This window comes from Pteropus vampyrus, unplaced genomic scaffold (assembly GCF_000151845.1).
Source record: "Pteropus vampyrus isolate Shadow unplaced genomic scaffold, Pvam_2.0 Scaffold24, whole genome shotgun sequence".
Classification (NCBI taxonomy): domain Eukaryota; kingdom Metazoa; phylum Chordata; class Mammalia; order Chiroptera; family Pteropodidae; genus Pteropus; species Pteropus vampyrus.
In genome coordinates this window covers 12,506,496-12,528,098 of record NW_011888805.1, presented here as the reverse complement: position 1 = coordinate 12,528,098, position 21,603 = coordinate 12,506,496, and the positions used below count along the sequence as shown (strand labels likewise).

The 21,603-nt window shown below is 35.4% G+C and overlaps 1 protein-coding gene and 1 pseudogene across 6 annotated transcripts in view; both read left to right on the top strand.

The window, feature by feature from the left end:
• Positions 1-14,508, top strand: part of EYA4 (EYA transcriptional coactivator and phosphatase 4) — a 228,315-nt gene extending 213,807 nt beyond the window's left edge. For 2 of the 6 annotated variants that reach the window (XM_011356201.1, XM_011356199.1), the window contains 4 exons: positions 1,403-1,517; positions 5,476-5,597; positions 7,422-7,522; positions 11,117-14,508. In XM_011356201.1, the coding sequence (XP_011354503.1) occupies positions 1,403-1,517; positions 5,476-5,597; positions 7,422-7,522; positions 11,117-11,197 (419 nt within the window). In that variant the 3' untranslated portion in view covers positions 11,198-14,508. Of the gene's footprint in view, positions 1-1,402; positions 1,518-5,475; positions 5,598-7,421; positions 7,523-7,560; positions 7,662-11,116 lie in introns of all 6 variants that reach the window. The other 4 variants (XM_011356198.1, XM_011356197.1, XM_011356200.1 and 1 more) reach the window with 3 other exon arrangements.
• Positions 14,509-17,427: 2,919 nt separating this feature from the next.
• Positions 17,428-17,543, top strand: LOC111737179 (annotated as a pseudogene).
• The last annotated feature ends 4,060 nt before the right edge of the window (positions 17,544-21,603 follow it).

The following is a 21,603-nucleotide window of genomic DNA, read 5'->3' as shown; positions in this document are numbered from 1 at the left end:
ATTTTTGTTTGTTTATTTCTCACCTTTTTTTTAAAGGATGATTGAGGAGCATAAACCAGTATCTAAAATGAATGATACAGCTAAATGTACTTCTGCATACTATACTTAATGTATATTCACATATATGTCATAGAATATAATATAGATAGTAAAATGTTTACCTATAGTATATAAATTACACGCACCCATACTTATCATGAGGGTGGGACGGTGTGTTCACCTTGTGTCCCCAGTGCCTCGCTAGCCTTGAGACACATAACAAATGGTCAACAGATACTCAGTAACTACAATAGAAGAAAAAAAAAATGTGCAACTATAGACAATAATAATGTTAGAACTGAAAGAGAGCTTTTAAAATGGAAGATCTTCATTTCCAAATGAGAAATAGGCCCCTGCAGGCTACTGACTTGCCCCGGGTTCTAGGGCGACAGCTCAGGTTTCCTAATTCACTTCAATGGTCTATACAAGACACTTTCGTAAAACAAGATTACTAATAAATGATGTTATATCTTAAAATGCCTAAATAATGACATGAGAATTAATTTTCTGTGACATATTAGCATTTCTATATTGAATAAAGACAAATGAGACTTGCTAGATGTATAAATCTTGATTTTAAAAGATTTAATGCTCCAGCTGTTTATGTGCTCCCAATATTCTGAAATATGATTAAAATAAGAATCTTTTGTGATAGATTTACATGATCTTCTTTTATCATATAAGCAAGAGCTGAAATAAAAAATTAGCATACCTACTTATTGTAACTTCAGTAGTTTTCAACAATTGTCTATAATTGTGTCATATACTACAGAATTTTCAACACAATTTTTAACTTCTTTTTATAAAACAAAGTATATGTGATAGCTTTGGCACTAATATTAGAAACACTCTAAAATCTACATATGATAAAGCCATTGTTACTGTTTCAAAATGGTAATAATTGTAATTCTTAAGAAGCTAAACATTTTCAGACAGCCAAAATATGTAAGGTATGTGACTGTCATATGAGGCTGGTAGACCTGACTTCTCCTCTGGTCCTGTTGTTGCGTCACAGTCTTGGAATGGGACCCATGCACAGAAGTGGTCAAAACTCCTCAAAGGATTGGCATCCACGACGACAGATTCTAGGTTCAGTGAGGGCAGAAACTGTGACCCACTTTGTCATTGTTACGTCCCCAGTTTTTAGCCCAATACCTGATATGTAGAACTTGTTCAATAAATATTTGTGAAATAAATGGGTAATCAATTCTGAAATGAAGGATTAGTATTGATATAAATCAGTCTCTCTATTTCTGATATAGGCTGGAATAAAAATTATCTGTACTCAACAGAAGGGAGACCAAACTAGGTATTCTTGAAAAAGGTTCATCTCTTGACTCTGCCTTGCCTTTTGGTGTTGCAGGACTCCTTGGCCCTGCCAAGAGAGATGCATGGCTGCAGTTAAGGGCAGAGATTGAAGGTCTGACAGACTCCTGGCTAACAAATGCACTTAAATCTTTATCGATTATTAGTACGAGGTAAGTGGTCTTGTTGCAGTTTCTATATTTATTGTATTGAAGATATAGTCCTGATAGCACAACATTTATAAAAATGTTTTAATTCCTAGACTATTTTAGAGTTTGAAGGGACCTAAGAATTCACTGAATCCAGTGATTTTTCAATCTGTATGTGTGTGTATGTGTGTGTGTTGGAATAGAAGATGGGGTTTGCCACTTCTCAGAATAACCAGAAGATCCCATCTCTCTAAACTTCTCTCTTCATAACCGCTGATAATCTCTACAGGAAGGTCATGTGACTTTTAATGGAAAAAAAAAGACAACACTGTTAGTGACAAAGTATAGGAGATGATGGCAAAATAAAACAATACTATTTACACAAAGAGTGCATGTTTTAAGTCGTTTAGATCATTATAGATAATATACACCAAAATAGTTTTTAAAAAGCTCTTGAAAAAATTGGAACCTTTGGGTTGTTTGAACTAAAAGGGAAACACTGACTTGTTGGTGTAGATTATAGAATTGAATAGACCTATAATTAGTTGAACACCATGTGCCATAAATCCTAATCAATAAAATAAATCTGGAAAGTGATAGCTTGTAGGGTGGGGATGAATCTTTGTACTATCCTATTCCTAGTTTTATTTCTGAGTTAGATGAGTAAATAAAAGCGTGCTTAGCAAATTTGTGGGTAACATGAAATTTAAAAGAAAGACTATTTGGACTGTGATTGAATCAGATTATAGAAAAACCTTGGCAGGGTAAAAGGAAAGTCCAATATTCAGAACACGGAAGTAAATGGGTGTGTGTCAAATCTTTCTACACTTGGCTTCTAGCTGTGTGCCATGACCAGCAACTGCACTGATAGCAGATGGCCTAAATGGGATGGGGAGGGGGCAGTAGCTTCCTGGGTCCGGTGGGGGAAGCCAGAACAGAATACTTTGCTCAGTTCTAGGTACCACATTCTAATAGAGGCTGTGACATATTTGAAGCATCTGTGTCTAGCAAAGTGGCCAGAAGGGTTTAGGCTGTGGAAACCACGTAAAAGGAACAGTCGAAGGGAGGAACCGAGGATATTAGTCTGAAGAGTCGTTTACGGAACAATATTACTGATTCAATTGTTTGAGATGTTAGGCTGAAATAAAAATTACATTTCTCTCTGTGTCTGTAAAGGAGAGTATTAGAACAAATGAGTAGGAATCCTAGGAAGGGAGTTTCTGGCTGCACGTAAGGGAGAATTGTCTAACAATTAAAGCTGTTTTAAAATGAGACTTGCCGCCTGGTGATCTCTGTAACTGGTGACATGGAGACCAAAGGTCAAGAAAGCTGGGATTTGAGGAATCCTGAGCTCCTGGAATTCTGTGTAGAATGTAGTAGAATTTCTCTGGGGAAGAGTTCAACAGCTTTTATTATTTCTAAAAGAGGTCTCCTAGATAGTTAAAAAAAAAAACAGGTTATTACATTATTATAAAGATTACATATGTTATACATAATATATTGCATAGAGATTATTATTAAACGCCTAGTCTTAAAGGAACTACATGGGTATGTGATTTTTAAGAAATAAAGTATAAAAAGAAATGAAGGGTAAAATAAGTCATTATACACTGAAGATTTCATAACCATGAAATTTGATAAGTTATCCACATATATTACCATATTGGTGATTTTCACAAAATGTCTGGGATAGCAGAAAAACAGATGCTTATACAAAATATTGCTAATTAGATACCAGAGCCATTAACAAAGTTTGTACCTCTGTCTCTATGTCCTCTTGTATGAATATAGTCAAAGGATGTAATCAAATGCATAGGAAAAATTTATATGTAAGGAAGCATTATTTGTAATATTGAAAAATCTAAAACCTTTTAAGTGACCAAGCTTAACTTTAAAAAGTGATGGTATAGTCACATGAGAGAGTAGATTGCACACATTATATTTTGTTGGGAGAAGGGGAATAATAGATAATATAACATAAATGAATAGGCTTATAATATAAGCAAATGTAAAAAGTGAAAATACAAAATTATGTATATAGTGTGATCCTAATGGTAAAAAAAAAATCTATACACAAACAGAAACTCTGAAAGTAAATGCATAAAATGGGGGAAACAGTTTCCATCTCTGCATGGTTAAATAATTGATGCTTTTCATTTTCTTCTTTATGTTTGCCTGCATTTTACAAATATACATGCAGTTTCTAAATACATGCAGTGTTTGTAATTTAAAAACTATAGTGCATTACAAGTTGCATATAAATTTATGCAATGTTTGTAATTAAAAAAGAAATGATATAATTCCAGATATCACACAGTATAAGTGGTGAATCAAGATTTCAAAACCTAACTTAAAAACTAAACTTAAAAAGCCTGTACTTCATTCCACCATGTTTTCATTCTGTAACTTTCATCAATATGTGACATTGAATAACACCTTAACAAAATATTATGTAGAACTGTGTCACAATTTAGTAATGAGTTTGTGTATTATTAATAATAAGTTTTTATTTGGAGGAGTTTCTGTCTGATAATAGGGAAGTCACTTTCTAGGTCTTTATTTCCTTAACAGTAAAGTTAAGGATTGTATTGATGATAACTTATTAAACTTCTACCTCTAGGAGTCTTTGTTTCTTTACTCCATATAAGTCAATAAACCTCATCATTAGCTTCAAAGAGTCAGAGATTCTATTATAAAATCACATCTAAGGAGATGATTTAGAAATGAACATATTTTAAAAGGCTATAATTATAAAGGTTTTATACTTGTTTTTGAATAAATTATAGTTTTTCCTTACATATGATATATCTAAAGAATATAAAGCATAATATTAAGTGTACTGAAGGCTAAGCATATACATACCCATGAAAAATTAGCATTCAGTTTCTCTTCTAAGTTGCCATTGAGACCAAGTTTCTGAAAATCAATCTAGAGAATTCTGGAGACTATTTTATGGCTCCTACAAATATGTATTAAAGGCTCATGATACAAAATATCTAATAAAGATTCTTGGATACATGCCTTCAGATTCCCAATTTCATGAGTGTAGTTTTGAGCCCCTCAAGACAGGTCAGATCAATTGCCCCATAATCCAGAAGGAAGGACCAAGTCTCTTCTTTTAGGATCTCTGCCTCATAATTCCCATTCTCTTGGTGTTTCCTTTATCTTCCTCCCCCCGCCCCACCCCAAGTACTGTTATGAAAACAACAGCTATAAATTGCAAAATGGGAGATTCTCACTCTCAAATAGTAGGGCCTTCATAGACAGATTAAAACTGGGGCCATTAAGTGCAATTTGCCCTTTGTTGTTGCTGAAGAGGAGATTCAGGCATTCGGTCCCTTCTATACTAAGTAAAGATCCTCTCCACTTTAACTTCAGGATCTCACCTGTCAGCCCCTTGATTGGGACTCTCTGTGCTGTTTCTTGTACAAAATCCAAAAACTCCTGTTACCCAACCTATCACCTTCTTTACTTTCCCGGGCTCTGAAAACCCTGGGACGCAGAGTCCTATCACCCTAAAAATACCTGCTTTGGATACTTGTAAACCTTAGAGCTAGGCCGTCCCCGCTTTGATAACCTTCCCATGATTGCTGAAGGCTGAGGTAGGTATTCTTCTCTGAGGTCCCACAAGGACCTAAGGAGATCTTTATTACAGAAGATATTTCATATAGCAGATATATATTGACTTGTCTCTCTCCATGTCTAGCTTGTGATTTAGAGGGGAAGAAAAACATCATTCATCTCTAACTTCTTTTTGCTCTTTTTCTCCTATTTCTCCTATTTGGGGTTGTATTTCTAGCACCTGTCATGGTACCTGCCAGGTAGTAGACACTCCATAAATAACTGTTAAGTGATTTGTAAATTAGGTTATATTGGGCTACTTATTATGGAATTGAGAGACCGCAGCAGCAATTTAAAAAATGTACTATTAGAAGGTATTTAGTATTAGAAAACAAATAGTGTTATTTCCTCCCTGTCTTAGGAGTAACTGCGTAAATGTCTTGGTAACGACAACCCAGCTGATCCCAGCACTTGCAAAGGTTCTGCTCTATAGTTTAGGAGGTGCTTTCCCCATTGAGAATATTTACAGTGCAACTAAAATAGGTAAGAAAATTATTTCTAACTCTGTATGAAATGTGTTCACTTCTGTGTTTGGGGGATTTTCGTAACATATGTCTCTGCATGATTCCTTCTTTCATCAACTTTGCTGTTAGACTATCAAGCGAATTTGGACAGTGCTCAAATAAGAAAGGCCTCTGCAACTCATTGTACATGTGCAAATTTTATGAAAACTGCTGCCTAGTGAAATGATGAACTCAGCCTCTGGATAGTTCTGACTCATTTATATATGTGTATTTTTATATGTGTATATTTATATTCATTTTATATAGGTATATATATTTATCTATGTATGTATGTTTCACTTATACATAAATGTAGCTATCTTATCATGGCACATGTTATTTGAGTAATATACAATATCTCTAGCAATGGTATTTAATATTTTATTAGTATAGTATATAGCATTTCATCTTTGCATGTACAATAATCTAGCTCTAAAATGAAAATACTATTTTGGCATTACAGGCAAGTGTCAGATGGATTAAACTTGTCTGTAATTCCAGAAAAAAAAAAAAATAGAACTTAATGAATCGGAAAACATAATTGGAACATTCATAACACATAAATATTCAAAAACAAAATTTCATCAACTTCTGCCATCTTGAAAGAGTTAAAACAGCTCATGTATTCTTCTGTCAAGGAAATGCCTGGGGAAATAGATAGGTTGTGTAATGTGCCCTGAAGGTCAACAAACTTAGGCTCTGGCACCTTGACAAGAGAAGTTCAAAATCCTAAAATCCGCTCCCAAAAATAACTCACCCTGGGCCTTGCAGAGTTTGGATACCCGCACAAGCAAAAGGATGCCCCAGTCGCAGCTGTTTCGGGAGGACAGTTAAAGAGAGCCAAGCTTTCACAAAGTAAATTCTGTATTGTCATAAGGACTACAGTTCGGAGCCCTGATATCAAGCCCATTTATCTTTATGTAAACATATGTATTTATGCTAGCAGGATTAATATATAGAACTCGATTTTGCTTCTTGACAAATAAGTTTACACCAACGAAAACTTTTCTTTTAGTAACAACAGTATTCTTTCTTATTGGCCAAATTATTCCTTAGGTTTAATCTGAAAAAATATATATATTTTTTAATTTTTTCTTTTAAGTTAGTATTTTGGGGAACTATCAGATTAAGAATAAATGCAAAAGTAGCCGTGACTGCATGAATATTCTGGGACTGAAATTCAGAGAATAATGCCAACGTTAAAACATCAAAGAACATATAGAAATTTCACGGTGTTGTTTCCATAATGCATTCAGAGAATAGTGTCACCAGTGCTGTGGTCCAATCAAACAGCATCCTTAGTACAGTTAATCTGAGCAGACTAGCTCCCAGCCACTTGAAGAAAAAAGTAATATATCAGGGTAAATCCATATCTTAGTATTTCCTCTTTTTTTCTTACAGATGAACCTTCCATTTTTTGCAATAATATTTTCTGCTGATTCGTGTAACTATTTAAAATAAACTAGATAACATCAATATATAGAATTTAAAAATAAATATTGAAACTTATAGTTGCTTATCAAGTTGTTTCGATATTCTTTTGGCAGAGTGAAAGATACTAACATTTGTTTTGGGTCAAATGCTTAACCCTACAGAGTTTTTTTGAAGCATGGAACACATTTGTTTTATAATCTGTCCCAAGTAAAGACTTATATTATTCAAACATATTTGTTGATTTCATTAACCCAGAGGTTGCAAGCTAGTTTAAGTGATTGATGTTCAAGAGAAATTAACTTAACACTTTATGAATCTTTAGGTTAATGAATGCAATGGCTGGAAGAATAAGCAGTGCATTATTTTTCAGGCAAGGAAAGCTGTTTTGAGCGTATAGTGTCCAGATTTGGCACTAACATAACTTATGTTGTGGTTGGAGATGGCCGAGATGAGGAGCATGCCGCTAACCAGGTAACTTCACTCTGAACTTTATCTTGTTTATCTTCCAGGAAAAGAAAGTTGCTTTGAACGAATAATGCAAAGGTTTGGCAGAAAAGTAGTATATGTTGTAATTGGGGATGGTGTAGAAGAAGAACAGGCAGCAAAAAAGGTAACCTGTCTCAAACAATGTTGGTGTGATACTTCTAATGCAAGCTTTTTTGTTTGCATTTCTGTAGTTTGGCCCAATGGCAGCTTGACAAATGATTTATATTTATAGATGCAAAGCAGTAAGAGCATGAGAAGGTCAATACTTACATTCAAATAAACCATTTGGAGTCTAGCATTTTTTACCTGAAATTTTATAGGAAATGCAGAACTTACTTATATTTGTGTGTGTGTGTGTGTGCGTGTGTTGGGTGTGTATGTTTAATATAATATACACAGATATAATGGTCTGTAAGAAAGATGGGGAGAAATAACCGTATTTAAACACATGACATTTCATAAGATAAAGAAGTTTAATGAACTTCTTAGAAAATCATGACTTCAGTTCTTATCCTTTTTCTTATCCCTCTATACCATATGGTCCTGTGAGTGCCTAGTAGTAAGTGTGCTCCTTGATGCTAAATGCTGAGGGTAGATTTAACAGCTGAAGGAGAAACTGTCATGAGAAAATTTAATAAACGCTATTGGAATGGGATGTACTATGCAGATCCTTTTGTGCCAATTTGTGGTAGAGACTTAGAAGCAACATGCCTGACATCTTCTAGAAGAGTGTTGTCTATTTTGGTGAGCCATTGGTACGTGATCGAAGCCAAGCAGCTGGCTTTGAACATATTCAAAAGATCTCACAGGCCCTAGGCATTTAAATAAGCCTTTCATCTGGCCTACATTTTTGAAGAAGAAATCAAGGCAGTTAAAAATCATTATATGGTTGGTCCCAGATCAAAAGAGGAATGATATCAGGATTGGCCCAGACACCAGACTGTCAGTCAACACAACACCAAGAGTTACTGCTTCCTTCTCTGAATGATAGCAAAATATCATCTAGCCAGGATAAAAGTGATATAATTTATAACACAAAGCAAAATGATGAATTAGTATTGTGAAACAATGACATATCAGCTTATATCATTTAACATAGCAAGAATGTTCTTTTTATCCCGAGACTTCAAATCATCATCCAATAAAGCTTTAACTAAATACATGTACTGGGTGTTTACCTGATTCGTTTGTTTGTTTGTTTGTTTTAAATCAAAATAAACAGTTTCCTAGAAAAGTTTAGAGCTATAGTAGAAAGATAAAGGAAATGATTTATGTTCATAGTCAATTCAAATCAAGCAAAATGGACAAAGAACTTCCACTTTAGAAGGTTTGGTGACATGTAGGAAGCTCCACTTGAAATTCCCTATTTTTCTCTAACATTAAGAGAGCTGGTGCAGGCTTGGCTTCCCACAGAGCGCCTTGGTCTTAATTAGCAGTGTCAGTGACCCTGGACAGCACACTGGCCCCTAGGACGTTCCGTTTGAGGTCAGGGATTCAGCCTCAAGAAATAAAACTTTTGTTCAGCCTCAAGAAATAAAACTTTTGTTGCTGACTACTATTTGAAATCCTTCCAGTTGCACACAATTAAAATATCTTCTGGAGTTTATCAGTGTCCTGAGTCCATGGTGTTTTGATTTTTCATTTTGGAACTATAAATAACACACAACAAATAGCAGTCAAAGCAGTTACTACAGCAAACGTTTTCCAAGTCTTTTAGCCTACGTGAAATTCACACACATATTCGGGTCAGGGCTAATAAAATTCTCTTTTCCAAACCAGAAACAGTATATGCTTTTGAAAATTAAAACTTATAAAGTCTACCCCCGTTATCCATGGTATGAAAATTAGATTTGGTATGCCAGTTGTTATAATTTCTGCTTTACATCTAAAACTTCAGGAGAAAAAGGCATGACTGCAAGAGGATAATAATCTCAGTTAGAATGCTGTTTCCAAATGGTTGTTTATGTAGGTACAGTTTTGGTGATGGTGAAGCTTATAGTTCTATTTTGAAACGCAGGTGGTTGGTTTCTATAGTATCCAGAATGCATGCTTTTCTTTGGATGTAGCTATAATTGCATGTGCATAAATATTAAGTACTATTTTGTTATTAAAAATAGATCTGAGCTGAATGAAAAAAAAAATGTACACCTAGGTGAATTTCTGTGCTTTAATCTGACCTAAAAATAGTCATATTTTTTGTAAATTTTACAAAAAAATAGTCATATTTTTTGTAAATTTTAGGAATAGTAATATATAACCACAGTCTCCTATAAGAATATATAATTCGAGCCACATTTGTAATTTTAAATTTTCTAGAAGCCACATTAAAACAAGTAAAATGAGACAGAATTAATTTTAGCAATATATTTTAACCAAATATAAGCAAAATATTATTGTCTCAATGCCTAATAAATATAAAAATTATTAATAGTATGTTTACATTTTTTTTACATTCTAAGCCTGAAATTCAATATATATTTTGAACTGGACTAGCCAAATTTCAAGTGGTCAATAGCTACATTGGACTAGCAGCTACCACATTAGACAGCAAAAAATTATATAACAACGGTGATTATTATTTTAATGGTTTTATTAATAAAATACATTCTCCATGTTTTATTTTCATTATGCATATGAATAGAATATATATTATGTGAATATATATATTTTGTGTGTGTATATATATATTCTATAAGATGTCCACAGCTGAAACTTATAGATAATGCTTTGGTTTTGTTAATTACTCTAGTGTAGTGTTTCTTTTTTTCATTATTGTCTACACTGGGGTTGTTTTAGACATTTTTTTCCTAATCACACTCTTCTGTAAATTTTAATGCCACACAAAGAGCAGACACTGGTTTGTTTGTATAGGGCCACAAATCATTGTAATGTCTAAGAACTTTTGCCCCACGAGAACACATTTTTGTGCTCTTGGATGTGATATCTTCCCCCACTGCGAGTGGTTACTAGAGTGCTTTCTCTTAATCTGAAATAAATTGGTCAACTGTACTGACTTCAGTTAGTTACCCCAGACCCCAGAGCAGTAAGAAAGTTGAATATCCTCACATTATTTTCTGCCTTGTGTAGTCCAGCTTCAATATTTTTTACGTAGAAAGAAATTCATGCCCTTTCTCTCAAATAGACAAAAGACCTTGAGTTTAGGAACATTTATCATTTTTAAATTTTATTTTTAATTGAGAGATGTACCTTAAGGAGTGATGTAGTGATTAAAACTTGCTTTCCATCAGCCACGTAGGATTTTGATGTCTAGCTCGCTTTCCCAGATGCTGCTGTTTGTAATGATAGTTTCCGGAATAACTATTAAGCTACCTAAGAAATCTAAATATTTGCTTTTCCTATCATTAAAATCCAGTTCAGATCTATTTCTCTATTATTTTGACGATGCCATATTGATGCTACCAAGCCTTCAAATATGATCATCCCTCTCTTAAACTCCCTTCCTTGAACTTGGGTGGACTACACATCTTTGTGTGTATGGCTACTTCACTGAGACAATATTTATGATCTCTCTCCATTCCTTCCCCCCTCCCCCCATCTCTCCCTCTCTTAACCACACAGCACAACATGCCCTTTTGGAGGATATCGAGTCACTCAGACCTCTTGGCTCTACATCAAGCACTGGAATTAGAGTATTTGTAACTGTGTTCTCTAGCTGGAGATCCGTTTTTTATATTTCAAGTACACTGAATTTTTATGTGTGATTCAATGCCTCTGGCTTTACACATATAAATTGTCTTAAAGGATGAAATCATATTTGGAATGAAAATTCCAGAATGAAGAATTCAGATTGCTGAATGGGATTAGACTTTAGTGCTACAGAAAGAAAACTCTATGGTCTTATATTTACAACACTTTAATGGTTTAAAAAAAAAAAAATCTGTGGAGGTTGCTGGTACACACCGAATGAGTCCTAACTGGAATTAACAGCTTTAGCAAAGAACTCTTACCCTGGAAAAGCACCAACACATGCTTCATCTGTCAAGGTGGTGTTCAACAACATTCCTCAAAATGGAAGATCTTCTCAGCCCTGAGGTTTGAATCTGACTTTAGCCTACCTAGCCCAGAAAATCTGAATTGGAATGCACTCAGACTGTATAAGGACAATCCTATCTAGACCTGTAATTTGTGTAAATTATTGATGAAAATAATTTACTGTGACTTTATTAGCAGCTGACTTTGAAAGTGGATGCAATTTTTCTTTCATTTGTCGGGGAGGGATGTGGGAGGTGAAATGGGAACCTAATATTGTCTCTTTTTTAAGTTTGGCAAACAGAATGTTCATACTGATGTGTTGTGCCTTAAAGACAAGACAGCGTTTGTGTGTTACAATGTAACTTTGGTTAAAATCTCTGTAGATAATGAAAAACAAAAACCTTTGTGATTATTCTTAACATGACCAAATTTAAAATTCAAGCTATCAAAGCTTAATACTGCATCAGCAAGAAACTGAGTATTTGTTGCAATAAGAAAACGATAATAAAAAAAAAGGAAAGCTTGTGTTTTATTTGGATTCTTAATAATTCCAATAATTGTATGAGGCAACTATTTGTGCATCCAACCATAGGCAGAAGGTTTGGGAAAGACTGTGGGACCTTTACTTAGAAAGTGAAATTTACGTTGAAGTCTTGAGTACCCTTTCTACAATTTTGTTGGAGAAAACTAAGAGCCATATTCATAATGACTTGCACTTTTTTGAGGTTGACATTTTGATAAGCATAAGTGTAAGTTGCGTAGAGGAAAATAGTCTCATGAAAATCATAAGCAAACTTTCTTAGAATCACCCAAACTTTGTTAGAATATGCCATGAACATGGCTTCAAATTCACATTGAGTAAACATGGCTTAAAATAAAGCTAAGTGGATATGTTCCCAATGCCATTGCAAAATTTAAATGTCATAAGTAGTGTAAGGTGGATGCCCCAGATGGCTTCTAAGGAAAAAAGTAAATCAATGAAAATTTTACCTAGAATATTATCATAAAATAAATTAGCACGTGAGCTGGATCTTGGCAGCATTACTGAAATTACAACAGTGAATAGTACCTGGTTCTCTGTCTTAACACATCAATCTAGTTTCTCTCCGTTACAGACCTACATACCTTAGTTTCTACCTGCACTGTTACTGCACAATGGACTGCATTCATTGCAAGGAGAACCTGTCATTGTTGTGTTTGCATGTTTTTTTTTCTTGGTGTGTAGCCCATGTTAGGAACATGATACTGGTTCTCCTGTAACTTTGTATGACATGATTTCCCTTGTGGAAATTTAAGACTTCAAAATCTAGGAGTTGTTTTAATGATGTCTGCACCTGCAGTTCTGTGTTTAAAATGTCATAATGTGGAACCTAGAGTCCAGCTACTAGGCAGTGCCCCTAACCAGAGACTGGTCATGATAATTCATCATCTGAGGCTTCGGCGGCTCCCATATGGTCAGTGCTTTGCACACTGATCACAGCATTCACTATGGAAATATGATTTTAGTTTCCAGGCTATAAACTTGTATTTCTTTACTAAATGCAAAGGCCATGTTTATGTTGGGCAGAAAGAGATTGAGATCCAATTTTACGTAAGATTTCAACACACAAACCTTAAACTTATTCTTTAAATTTTGTAGCTTTTGGCTACCTCTGCCTGAAGTACAGTTGCAGTCAAATTAAGGTTGGAATGCTTTTAATAACAATAATAAAAATAAAAAATCATCTTACACTTCTGTTAGCCTTTAGCCTGAAAATAGCAGTTTAGAAAATTAAAGAACTGCATTGATTATCAATACTTAATTATATTTTGTGCACTAAAACCTTAAATATTTATTACTGTGAATAAAACAAAATTATCTTTACTATATAGCCAGTTTCTTTAAATGACCGAATTGTGGCATTACACCTAAATTTCGCAATTCTTTTTTATATCAAACAAGCAAGGCTTCTTATGCTGCTCAACCTGCAGGTGCAGAAAGGAACACCCCTTCACAGGGCAAAGAGAAGGGTCACCAATTGCATCACCCAGTGCTACTTCTCACACACATCTTCTCCTCTGCTTATGTGTTCAGAAGAAGCTGCCAGCTTCTAAATAATAGATTTAAGGAAATAATAGATTTAAGGAAAAGATCTCATCTGGCACTACAATGGGGCAGACCAATGAGCCAACATCGCGGCTTATCATTTAACTTTGAGCACGCTCAAACTAGAGCATGTCTCTTCCCACCTTAGAGATCCTCTTAACTTTCTGATCTGAAAAACAAAAATTAGTCAACAAACAAAAAACCAGCCCCTTTGGCACTATCCACATTTTATTTACCTATAGAATATTGTGCCTTACTGTAAACCAGTATGAAAAATGTTCTGCAACTAAAATGGGTTTTTGGCTACTTTATGTACAAACATGATATATCACTAAGAAATGGTATATCACCTTGTGTTGGCACCTGAAAAGACATCAAAACATGTAGCCTTGCTAGAATATTAGAGCATACAATGTTAAGTCACTATACCCCTATGAAAGTTTATGAATCAAATTCAGAGGCAACAATAAATATTTTAGAATCATGCAGTTCGTGCACAAAAAGTAGATAATATCTTTCTCAAAAGGTTTTTTCCTTAGTCTCTGGTGAGCTAAGATGCAAAATAGCGTCGACAACATACTCTAGTATGAATTTTTTTAAAGCACATTTGTTTATGACAAGCCTACATTCTCAGTGAATATGGCATTTAGTATTTCTTTTAAAAACAGACTTAAGCATCATGAGCCAAAGTTGCATTTTGACTCCCAACTCTGGTAGCATTATGGAGATCTCACAGTCAAAGTCAAGGGTTTCTGTTATGTATTAGTAAAGTATAGATTATCGGGGCCTATATAATTTAAAGAAATGTAAATTAATATTAAAAGCTTGTAAAAATATGTACATCTTTACTATTTCTCAATAAATACCTTTGGAAATGTTTTCATTTTCTTCACCCTCGCACGTTGTAGCGTTTTCGATGTGTGTATCAAGTTTGATTTTAAATAATGTGAAATTTGTATTTAGGATTCTTGATGTATTCTGACTTTCCCTTTTTTGGGCCTAAGTGGCATAATTTTCAGTTAAGGCAAGCTGGCATGTAACGCAGTAAAATGTCACTAATTAAGACTAAAAGTGAGCTAGTATACTGAAAAGATGTGAGTTGCAGTTTTTCACAAAAAGGTACTAATCAGGTATAATGCATAAGGAAGTTACAATTTATCAATGATAAGATAATGCCTTTTAGAATATTTAAAGCAGGTTCCTTTGTGATGAATATGTTTATAAGTAGTGTATAAGTAGCCTCCAAGAGAGATAAAAGAGTGTTTTTCTGAAATAGCTTCAACAGCTCCTTTATTACCTGTGTATAGTATTAGTTTATTTGCAGATATGTTGCATATGCAAACCAAAGGCAAATTTCAGACCAGCCTCCTTCACAGCTTTTTTAAATGTTAGCACCCAAATTGAAGTAGGCCCTTCTCTCTAAAATTGCACATGAACCTTAACACTTCTATCATTTCCCTGCTTTACCGTTAAATAATATGTAATACTCAGATTTATAAGTATCCAACATGACACATATTTTAATTTATCTTGGATGACTCACTAGGACGTATGCTCTGTGATGGCAGGGATGTTTGTTTTGTTTTGCTCACTTCTGTATCATCAGTATCTGGGAAAGTGTCTGGCATATAGTAGGTATTTGTTGTATGACTGCATAAACCATAGGAAAACACTCATATAGTCATGGTCTGGAATTAAAGAGAATTTAATGTGCTAGAGCTAGATTTTCAAAATAAAAGGAGAAAACATACAGGTAAGTTTGGATGGGACCAACATAAATTTTTACAATTTAGCTGGAGTGTTTGCTGGCCTAATAATTTATAAAAATAAAGAGCAAAGATGTATTTGGAAAAAAAAAAAAGTTATTCACGAGCTGAAAATAATTTACTAGGAAAAAAGTTAAATTTACAATGAATCAGTGATTGGTACCTATGCCCCTTTTTTTACTCTTATTTTAAAAAATAGTGTGTAACATCGGCAGATTTAGTTGATTTAAATTAAAGGCACAAAATATCACAAAAATCAGATCTGTTTGCTAACTGTGGTTCGTGATTCTGAATCCCAGAAACAAAAAGAAAACAATAATAAAATAAAAGAGGAAGAGGTGTATGATTTCCCTTAGCTAGCAAAAGGTAACCATTATTTAACATCTGTGCATGGTTTATACTTTTAAAAAACCAGTTATTAGATGTAGTGGTATAAATGTACACATATTGTCATTCACAGGTCACTACTCAAAGCAGTCTGAAATCAGACCGAGCCAAAATCAATTCTGGGGATGTACTGTGGTCAACAAAGATGCTCCCTCAGAGCATCGAGGAGAAAAGCGTTCCAAGTTCTGATTCCTATGCCTTTCCCTCATCAAGAGAAACTGCCAGGACTGTGTCAGCACCCAATTTGAAAAATGTCCAAATGTAATATGCTAAGGAATCTCTGATAATGCAGATAATTCTATACAAACCAGATGATTATTTTCTCTCTCCATGAAATGCTTTTGATTGGGGTTTATGGGGACACCGTCTCAGTGGCTTTTAAGGCACTGTGACTGTCCCTTGTAGTCATGAAAGTTTAGCTTTTGGGGCTCGATGTCTGCTGCAAAGATGTCAGTCTAGCTCTCTGGTGAACCTTCAGTGAAAATATATGAACTTGAGTGAGAGTGTATGCTGGAGGTGGTAGAAGGGCCACCAAGTAAATCAGTCTCCACAGAAGCACAGCAGGGTAGAGCTGACCATGAACTCATCACACCCCTGACCCTTAAGATCTTATTCTCTTCGATGGGGTTGACTGTGAAGATACTATGTGAAGCACGTGATGCGTGATGACTCGCTCAAAGAGGCACCTAACCAGCCCTCAAAGGGAAGATTTCCAAGCTAGAACTCCAAGGGTAAAATGGAGAAGGCCAGGGAAAAGGTCATTGGAACCACCTAGACGAAGTGGAAAATATGTGAGAGAATATAAATAATCTAGAGGAACGTAGAATGTTGTGGTCAGGAAACTGCAAATCTTGTTTCTGGAGCACAGAGTAAAGAGCGGGACTAGCAAGGAATGAGGCTAGAAAACAAGGGCCAGATCGTGAGGATTTTCAATACAAGTTAATACGTTTTGGTTTTATCCTGGGATCAGTAGTTGTCAGATGAAAGGTTTGAAAGGTAAACAAAGGATTTATGTGTCTGGTCTCGCCCTTGATCAGTTTCTCTGGCCACACAGGAATCTAAGAGGAATCTAAGAGGCTGGCACAGGATCCTGGAGAGTTATTGAGAGGTTTCTGATGGTGATGGCCATGAATATGGAGAGAAGTGTCCAGATTCAAAGAGATTGAGATGTTAATAATTAGGAATTAGTATATGTTGCTGCTTCTCCTCATGTCCCTCAGGCAAATCCAGTCTAACCTCTAGGTTTCTGGTTTGGGAAATTTGGTGTATATATATTGCAGTTCACAGAAATCAGAAACACTAAAGAAGAAAAAAAGATTCCAGTTGCTATTTTTATTACTGTTGGTGATGCTTGTTATTGGGGGTGATACTGAGTCCAGTGTTTGGAAGTATTCGTTTGTAGGTGGTGGTGGATCTCAAAGTAGAGTTGTCCAGTACGAAGATGAATTTGCAGTGACTTCTTTTTTTTGTTAAACATCTTGCCATGTCATAACTGAATTACTCTTAGAGCAGTCAATAAAATTCTAAATAATTTCATCAGATCATATAAGTCATTTAAAAAGCATTTACCGGATGTGGTTCTATAGTGTAGCGGGTAGCACATTTGCTTTACATGCAGAAGGTCCTGGGTTCGTGCCCCAGTGGAGCCATGGTCCATGATCTACAGCCATGCCACCCTGAACAAGCCCGATATCTGATCTCGGAAGCTAAGCAGTGTTGGGCCTCGTTAGTACTTGGATGGGAGACCATCTAGGAAGACCAGGTGCTGTAGGCATAAATAATAATAATAAAAGGAAAAGTATTTACCATTTATGCGACCTTGAGACAGCATGGGTGAAAGCTAGGAATGATGGCCGTTATGTAGAATGTGTATGTGCAAAGAACACCACAGAAAATTATTTGGGGTTACCAGTTGATTTAACATCTTGCTTCTCCATCTCCTGCCTTACCCCAGTTTTCAGTAAAAATAAAGTAATAATGTCTCTGGATTTACAGCCCTGAAGAAATTCAAATGCTTCCATTAACTTTTCATCAGTGACTTGTACAAGTCATCGTCAGCTTATGTCTGCTTGGAAACAAAAATGACATTTCTAATTTATTTGACAAAAAAGAAAGCTATTAGAGAAAAAGCTCTACAACAGAATGAAAGGTGATTTATTCATATATTCTTAGACAGATTAATGTATTCCCCCAAAATATGACTTTCATTAAAATATATGTTATGGTGGAATAAACTGTTTCATGAGAGCATGCAATAATAAATTATACATGAATAGAAATTAAAATTAATGCCAAACACACCTATAAAACCATCCTATTTGGCTCATAAACTAAATTACTTCTACGTCAGTTATTGGAACAGCAGGGGTGGAATCCGGGAGACACTAGAGAGGGCTCTGAAAAAAAGGTGGTATATAACACATCGTTTTTTAAACTTCTATTTAAAGTTTTACAAATGACAAGTGCATTTTCCAAATTATGAGGACCCACTGCTTTCCTAAACAAAATCTACTACCATAAACAATTACTACTTTTGGCAACATATGCTGTTACCATGCTTAGCTCAAGAATTGGTTTTAAAGAGGAGAAAGGAAACATTTTTCTCCTGTCTGTGCGGAGCAGAGTTATTCATCCATGTACCTCCTTCCATGTATGTGAAACCTGTATTGTAGTTGTACTCATTGGACCTGAGCAGTGTCTGCTCAGCAGAAGCAGATGGTACCACTGAAGCAAGGTAAGGAATGGGAACATGTAGGAAGTGGTCAAGCTTTGATTAATCAGTAGCTTTGGAGCCAGCTCTAGAGTGAGCATGCCAGAAAGAGAAAGAAGAAGGAAATTAACATTTGAAGAGACTTAAAATGAAACGGGAGCTATGACATTACCTCATTTAATTATCATATCCCTGGGAGTTGGTATCATTAGTCCTGTTGTATAGTTTAAGTGACCTCCGAAGGTCATATGATTTATGGGTGGCACAAGCAGAGCTGGAACATAGGTCTATCAGGTGGACCATGCCTGTTGCACTGTACCTGGCCTACCATTTATTGTAATTGAGTTGCACAGAACTTGTAGTTATGATCTGAGGAAAAGTGGAATCGAGCATGAGAGATTGCAAGCAATGGGGTTAACTGTAACTCTTTTCTCATTCCCCTGGATGTAAATGCCATCCAAGTAACATCCTGTGTCGCCTATGTGACAAATGGCCCTTAAGTAGTAGAAATGTTGTTTTCGCAGATAAATGCTAAAAGGGCCCGTAGCTAATGCTTTGTCTTAACAATCACAAGAACATTCAGTTTTATATGGAAGCCCAAGAGATAACTATCCAGTGAAAGCTGTTGAATTGATTTACATTTAGGTAAAAACATATTTTCCAGGTGCCCCCTTTTCAAAATACGTATATCACGAGGTCTTGGCACACCTCACTTATAGGCTCCCTGGCTCTGAGGAGGGCCCTGGACAGGCATGTGACCAGAGTGGAGAATTAGGACGTGTCTAGAACTACCTAGTATCGTGGAGCATTGAGGGATCAGCATGATTTCAGGAGTACCTGGATGGTAGATCTTCAGAAGGAAGTCCCCAAAGGGTAAGTGGAGAAAATATTTTTAAAAACAACTTGGCCAACATTTTGTATTTTCTAAAATTCTATAGTGGACATGATTTTTCTTAAATTGTGGTACGTGTAAACTTATCATCTTAACCATTTTAAGTGTACAGTCAGGCTTATTGAGTGCATTAATGTTGGGCTACTATCATCACCATCTATCCACAGAACTCTTTACGTCTTGCAAAACTGAAACTCTGCACCCATTGATCAATAACACCCCATGCCCCTCCCCCCAGCCCCTGGCCACCACTATTCTGCTCTCTGTGTCTATGAATTTGACTATTTTCAGTACCATATATAAATGGCATCATACAGTATTTATTCTTTTGAGATGGGCTTATTTCACTTAGCATAATGTCCTCAAGATTCATCCATGTCATAGCATGTCTCAGAATTTCTTTTTAAGGCTGAATAATATTTTATTGTAAGTATACATCACATTTTGTTTATCCACTCATCCATTGATGAACACTTGAGTTGCTTCACCTTTTAGCTTTTGTAAATAAAGGTGATAATGAGCATGAGTGTACAAATATCTGTGTATGTCCCTGCTTTCAGTTCTTCTAAACCCAGAAGTAGAATTTTGGGGTCATTTGGTAATTCTTTTTAAAATTTTTAAGGAACACTTTTCCATAGCAGCTGTACCATTTTACATTCCCACTAACAATGCACAAAGTTTCCAATTTCTCCATATCCTCATGATTGTTATTTTATGTTTTTTGATTGTAGCCATTTTAACCTGTGTGAGGTGATATCTCATTGTGGTTTGATTTGCATTTCCTTGATAATTAGTGATGTTGAACATCTTTGCATGTGCTCATTGGACATTTGAATGTCTTCTTTGGAGAAATCTCTATTTGATCTTTTGTTCATTTTTAAAATTGAGTGCTTGCTTTTTTGATTGTTGCATTGCAGGAATTCTTTATATTTTGTGGGTATTAACCTCTTATCAGATATATAATTTTCAAATGTGTTCTGAAATTCAATGGGTTGCCTTTTCTATAGTAAACGAGAGCTTTTTTTGTGTACTCAGTAGCCCCCGCAGCCTCTCCCGCCGGGCATATGGCTCAGTCCTAGTCAATTAGCACATTCCATTTCTATTTGCCACAATAATTTATTTGCCCGAGGATGAATATAGGACCCAAGCTGGGCCTCTGAAAATTCACCCCAAGGGTTTCCTCCAAAGCTATTGTGAGAGAAGCACTATCTTTCTGGGATCATGAGCTCAGTGGATATGTCAGCCTCAAACATCAGGAACATCATTCTTATCACGTTGAGAGAGAACCTGAATATGAAGCCAACACCAGGGGACACAGAGTTGAGAGATCGAGCCCTGGAGATATTATTAGAGCATTAGTTTCAGCATGTCAAGAGCCAGACCTTCAATTCAACAATTACACCTAGATTTTTAGTTTCATTAGCCAAATGTTTTTTTTTTTCTTTTCTTGTCTTGTCTTTTCTTTCCTTTTCTTTTCTCTTTTTTTCTTAAACTTGTTAGGCTTTGGTTTCTATCATTTGCAGTCAAGAGAGTGTGTACTAATAACCAATTAGATATGGCGATTCCTGGAGCAAACAGCTCAAAGCATGCCCTCCATCAATGCTTGAGAGAATAAAGGAGGTTAGAGTCAGTCACTCATGTAGAGTTGTTTGGGGCCTCCTGATTCTCTCTCTAGGTCTTCTGCTCTTTCCAGGTATACTGTGGCCAAGAGATCTGGGGATAGCAAGAGTGTGGAAGAATGGGACTATTTATTTTCTAAAAAGGATCCTTATAATAGTTTATTTTATAATAGTTTTAAGTTTTTACTTTCAAATACAGTCCGTTGTTTGTATCTACAGGTTCTGCATCCACAGATTCAACAAACCACAGGTCGAAAATATTCAGGGGAGAATATGACATTGCTGCTGACGTGTACTAGTTAGGCCTATGATACGTGTCCATACTGCAAATGTACATACTTAATTTTCTTGTCATTATTACCAAAATAATACAGTATAACAACTATTTACATAGCTTTTACATTGCATTAAGTATTGCAATTAATCTAGAGGTGATTTAAAGTATATAGGAAGATGTGTGTAGGTTATATGCAAATACTACACCATCTTATATAAGGGACTTGAACATCTATGGATTTGGGTATCCTCAAGGGAGTCCTGGAAGCAATCCCCCCACAGACACCAAGGGATGACTGTATTTGCACCTATAAATTACAGTGCTCTGGATAAATCC